Below are 6,000 nucleotides of genomic sequence, written 5' to 3' on the forward strand. Positions count from 1 at the left end.
GAAGAAAATGGTCCCAGGCTGGTTGTGCTTGAGGGTCTAGAAGGAACAAATACAAATCCTCACCACAAAGGTGCACCCTCAACCCAGGTCTCAAAGGATTCCACAGATAAATAGGATTTCCAAAGCCAAATATGAGCACCCAAAATATAATTACAATACCGCTGAGAAAATAAGCCACCATGACTGAGTCAACAGAAACTACAAAGAGAATAATAAAGCCATACAAACTTTAGATATTGGAATTACTGGTTACAGAATACAAAATAAGTTTATTTAAATGATTAAAGAAAATAAGACAGGGCCGAGCCTGTGGCGCACTCGGGAGAGTGTGCTCCCACCGCGGGTTCGAATCCTATATAGGGATGACCGATGCGCTCACTGGCTGAGCGCGATGCTGCCGGTCTCAAAAAGGACAAAAAAAAAAAAAAAAAGAAAATAAGACAGGAACTAGAAAACATGAGCAAGAAACAAAATACTATTTTTTTAAAATGAGCAAGCAGCTTTGAAAAGGAACCAAACAGAACTTCTGGAAATAACGTCTAATTAAAACCAAAGCCAATGTTTGGGTTAAATAGCAGATTACACACCTTTGAAGAGCAAATTAGTAAACTCGATGATAGTTCTAAAGAAATTACTGAGAGAAGCCCAGAAATAGAAAAAAATTCTGAAAGTTTAAGAGACATGGGTATAGATTGTAAAGGTCTTACCATACCCTCAATGAAAATTCCAGGAGAGAAAAGAAAGAAACCAAGAGAAACAATAGATGATGAGATCATGGCTAAGAATTTTCCAGAATTGATTAAAGACAAGAATCTTCATATTCAGGAAGGAAACTGAATACCAAGTAGGATAAGTAAAAGAAATCTTATCAAATACATCAGAGCAAAACTGCAGAATACCAGAGATAAAGCAACCAGAAAGAAAAGACAGTCCCTACAAAGAAACAATTATTAAATTCATAGCAGATTTCTCAACAGCAACACAATTGGTGTCAGTTGATAACGAAATAATATTTTCTTTTTTTCTTTTTTAAAAGATGACCGGTAATGGGGCCGGCCCGGTGGCGCACTGTGCTAGTGCGCCGCTTGAGAAGCGCGGCGGTGCTCCCGCCGAGGGTTCGGATCCCACATACAGACCGGTTCCCGCTCACTGGCTGAGCGAGGCGCGGGGGCAACACCGAGGGTTGCGATCCCGTTGCCGGTCCCGGTCCGGTACGGGGGCGACACTGAGGGTTGCGATCCGCTGCCGGACATGGAAAAAGAAAAAAAAAAAAAAAAGATGACCGGTAAGGGAATCCCAACCCTTGACTTGGTGTTGTCAGCACCACGCTCGGCCAGTGAGCGAACCGGCCATCCCTATATGGGATCCGAACCCGGGGCCTTGGTGCTATCAGCACCGCACTCTCCCGAGAGCCACGGGCCGGCCCCGAAATAATATTTTTGAAGTACCAAGAGAAAATAACCAAACTTAGAAGTGTACAACTAGCTAAATTATCAATCAGATGAGTAAAAGTAAAATACAGATCATCAAACAAAAACAGATGTTACCAATAACAGAGACCTATTAAAGGAACTCTTTAAAAGATACACTTCAGGAGAAAAGCGATCTCAGAAGGAAGGTCTGAGATGCAAGAAATCAGATCCATAGTTAATACTTACCACTGATTAGGACAATCCTGAAGAGCATACTTAGTCTACATTATTTCATTCTCTCACAGCCGACCAAACCCTACATTCACCTACCTGCTAATAGCATATTTTGTAAGTTTGAGGGATAATATAGATAAGTATTGTGACTTCACCCCAATTTTTCTATCCATATCATTATCAATCAGTATCAATTATCAAAATGTAGATGAGGGGCCGGCCCGGTGGCGCACTGGATAAGTGCGCCGCTTGGGAAGCGCGGCGGCGCTCCCGCCCGAGGGTTCGGATCCCACATGCGGACCAGTTCCCGCTCACTGGCTGAGCGAGGGGTGGGGGCAGCGCCGAGGGTTGCAATCCTGTTGCCGGTCCCCAGTCCGGTACGGGGGCAACACTGAGGGTTGCGATCCGTTGCCGGACACGAAAAAAGACAAAAGACAAAAAAAAAAAAAAAAAATGTAGATGAGTAGATTTAAGAGAATAGAATATCTGGCTATGATAATCCTTAAACTTATTATATTCTGAAATCATGAGAGCTACAACAGATCTTTCTAGTTCCCCAAACACATACCATCCTCCAAAAGATCTAGCTAAATAATATAAGTTCTTGGTAGAGTGGCTGCGATACAGACACATATACACACATTCACATCTGCTGCCCTGACATCGCCCTTAGCCAAAGTAACCTGTTTCTCTGTACTCTATGTCCAAAAGAACCAAACAGTACTTTGAGAAAAATAAATCATTAAAGTGGAATAAATACCGGGAATATAATGGCTAAAGAAACAGTACCCATTCTTTAGGCCTTGAAAAAGACCATACACAGAACTATAAAACATATTTAAAAAATAAAGTGCTTCTTCATTGTTTAAGTATCCAAAGAAGACAATATAAAGAGATCAAAATCAGAAATGTTCTATCAAAACTGACGTCATCTGTAACCATTTATCAGGCAAGAAGAGTCATATCAATGTTTTCTTCATTCACATTCACATTACAAATCTGAATACCTGTATAAATGAGTAAATGGCTGAATGATGTTTGAAACCACAGTCTGAAATATTAACTTGAAAACTTGTGTAAGTACTGATGAAACTTGGTTCTCACAGCTGGCTGGTTAGCTCAGTTGGTTAGAGTGTGGTGTTATAACCAAGGTTCGGATCTCAGTACCAGGCAGCCACCAAAAAATAAATAAATTAATTAATTAATAAACTTGGTTCTGATGAGCAAAAGAAAAAAAATAATATATACACATACCCACCACACTCCTGAGACGTTAACTATAACCTGTCTAACCATATTCCAAAATGTTGTCTATCAATGTTACTGAATGGTAACTGACATATAATTCCATTTTAATGCCACATTATTAATCCCATAGTGAAAGAAATGCTTTTAAAACATGGAATTCTTTCTTATAAGAAAACAAGAAACAGGTATGAAACTAGACTGAGTTAAAATTTTAGTCATTTTAAGGATCTCTAATATTTCTGCTTTATAGCATTGGGTTGCATTTTCCAATATTTAAGTCTCAGACATACCATTGAAAAGAACTGTTATGGCTAGGCAAGCCATACACATCAAATCATGAAAGATTTATTCCTATAAAAACACCAAAATGTTTTAGAAAACTAAGCAGTGATAACACATATAAATGCATATCACATCCCCTTACTCTGTATAAAATAATGCCAACATGCCCTGGTTTATTGGCTTCAGTTTTGGAACAGCCTTGCCCTAAAGTTTTATTTTTTAATTGGTCTATGCATTTTATTTTCTATCTTTTCCCCAGGTATAACAGTAAATCAAGGCCCTTTGTTTAAAAAAAAAAAGTCACCTGAAGATTCTATTTTTTTAATAAATACACAACTTAAAATATATTCTTTAAAATGACAATCTGAGGGCCGACCCCGTGGTGCACTCGGGAGAGCGCGGTGCTTGGGAGCGCAGTGGCGCTCCCGCCGCGGGTTTGGATCCTATATAGGGATGACTGGTGCACTCACTGGCTGAGTGTGGTGCGGGCAACACCACGCCAAGGGTTGCAATCCCCTTACCGGTCACAGAAAAAGACAAAAAAAAAAAATTAAAAATAAAATAAAATTAAAAATAAAAAATAAAATGACAATCTGAGTTGTCTTCCTGACAAACTCAGTACTAAATTGGTTCTAAATCTTAGTACTCAGTTTCATCAAGCCCTTTGCCAATTCATACATTCAAAAGAAATATTATAAAACATAAAAGGAGAATGGAGGTGTTTTAAAGAATAATCACTTTTGATATTAATAATTTCTTAACTGTCCTACTTTAATGTTTTTTTCTGGTTACTCTGAAGAATGGCTTTAATTCTCATGAAATTAACATTTAAATAAACCTGATTTTCATCCAAATTATTTTATTCTTTTTTTTTTTTTTTGTCTTTTGTCCTTTTTTCCGTGTCCGGCAACGGATCGCAACCCTCAGTGTTGCCCCCGTACCGGACCGGGGACCGGCAACGGGATTGCAAACCTCGGCGTTGCTCCCGCGCCTCGCTCAGCCAGTGAGCGGGAACCGGTCTGTACGTGGGATCCGAACCCTCGGGCGGGAGCGCCGCCGCGCTTCCCAAGCAGCGCACTATCCAGTGCGCCACCGGGCCGGCCCCAAATTATTTTATTCTTATGTATAATGGTTTTCCCAATTTTTAGTTTATACTGAAAGATTTCTATTCACAAAATGAGAATAATTTGTCTCTAATAAATAAAAAAACAGTTTTCTATCCCAAATGAAGATAAAATTCTTCTCACAAAATAAGTATTAATTTAACAGAATTAAGTTTCCTCTATTAGCACTTGATGCTTGAGGATTATCAAGGGTCTACATGAGAGCAGTAAATTTTGAAATTAGCTGACAATGACCCAAAATTTCCTCTGGTAAACATAATTTTAGCCATAAATGAAGACAAAAGTTACAACTTAATTCTAGAAGAACACAATGAATAGGTCTTATTTAGGTTTATAGAAAGCATTTAACTACATAAAACTTATAGGGAAAAATGGCCAAATTTGAAAACAGCTGCAAGGATCAAAGTAGAACAGAGGATTGTAATGAGCAGAGTCACAGAACATACTAAAGAGGTATGTTTAGTCAGTCCCACTGGAACCTGTAGAGTCACATTCTTATATACCTATGAAGAGAAAGGGATAGAGAAGTTAGAAACTTTAAAATGCACGTCCTAAGGTGAGACCACCGTTTCTTTGATTTTTAATTTTATTTATTTTCTTTTTTCTTTTACTCGTCTTTCAGCCAATGCTACACTACATGTAACATTATTGTTTGAATGACTCTTGGATCCAGCATTTCATTTAATGTTACAGAATCAGACTCCATTCTCACAATAATTTCTAAATTCTCATTAGTTCTGATTTTTTCTACTTTTTCCACAGAGTTTAGTATATTCCTTTTTAAAAAGGTATATTTTAATGTCACCTCTGTAGTCAATATAAACATTTACTTCCTCTTACTATGTTTCATATTAGAATACAGAATTCTAAGTTAAAGCCTTAGAGGAAAAACTGTAAAACAATAAAACTAAACTACCCATTCATTCCTGTTTTGTGGTTTCTTTCCTCAAACAGATTTTTTAACTAGTGCTTTTTTTTTTTTCCTTTACAGCTTGGCCAGTACAAGGATAGAACTCTGGACCTTGATGTTATTAGCACCATACTTTAACCAACTAAGCAAACCCGGCCAGCCCTCCAAATAGCTTTTAAAGTTTGTTATTCACTGATTGTGTCCTTTACTATGACTAGCCACCACAGATGTGCTAGTAGGTTCTATTTTCTATTTGGTTTTGAAGATAAAGGGGTTCAATTAGAAACTTTGGGCAATTTTATGGTTTAAAAATAAGTTTAACAAACATTAAAATTTAGCCAACTTGGGAATACTTTCATTTTTGGTTTCTTTTTATAAATAACCTGAACTATAATTTCAAATCTCCCCCCCAAAAAGTGACCAATCCAATCTATAACAAAGTGCTATCTGAAAAATCATCTTTCTAAAAATGGCATCTTAAACAAACCTTAGTATAGAACACCACCTTGGTAATGGTCACCTGTTTTTCTGGCATATATAAAGAAGAAATATAGGGCCGGCCCGGTGGCGCACTGCTACAGTGCGCCGCTTGGGAGTGTGGCGGCGCTCCCGCCGAGGGTTCGGATCCCACATACAGACCGGTTCCCGCTCACTGGCTGAGCGAGGTGCTGACAACACCAAGTCAAGGGTTAAGATCCCCTTACCAGTCATCTTTTTTTTAAAAAAAAAAAAGAAGTCTGTCTATCAGCTAGCTCAGAAAACAACTGCTTATGGTGAAGACTTACTACAA

The 6,000-nt window shown here is 38.3% G+C and overlaps 1 protein-coding gene across 1 annotated transcript in view; it reads right to left on the minus strand.

Moving 5' to 3' along the window:
• Positions 1 to 4,595: 4,595 nt before the first annotated feature.
• The window catches only part of PIGX (phosphatidylinositol glycan anchor biosynthesis, class X), a 29,228-nt gene continuing 27,823 nt past the window's right edge, over positions 4,596 to 6,000 (minus strand). Inside the window, exon 7 of the mRNA XM_008567484.1 lies at positions 4,596 to 4,803. Within this exon, the coding sequence (XP_008565706.1) occupies positions 4,660 to 4,803 (144 nt within the window). The 3' untranslated portion in view covers positions 4,596 to 4,659. The remainder of the gene's footprint in view (positions 4,804 to 6,000) is intronic.

This window comes from Galeopterus variegatus, unplaced genomic scaffold (genome assembly GCF_000696425.1).
Source record: "Galeopterus variegatus unplaced genomic scaffold, G_variegatus-3.0.2 Scaffold322, whole genome shotgun sequence".
NCBI classification, from domain to species: Eukaryota; Metazoa; Chordata; class Mammalia; order Dermoptera; family Cynocephalidae; genus Galeopterus; species Galeopterus variegatus.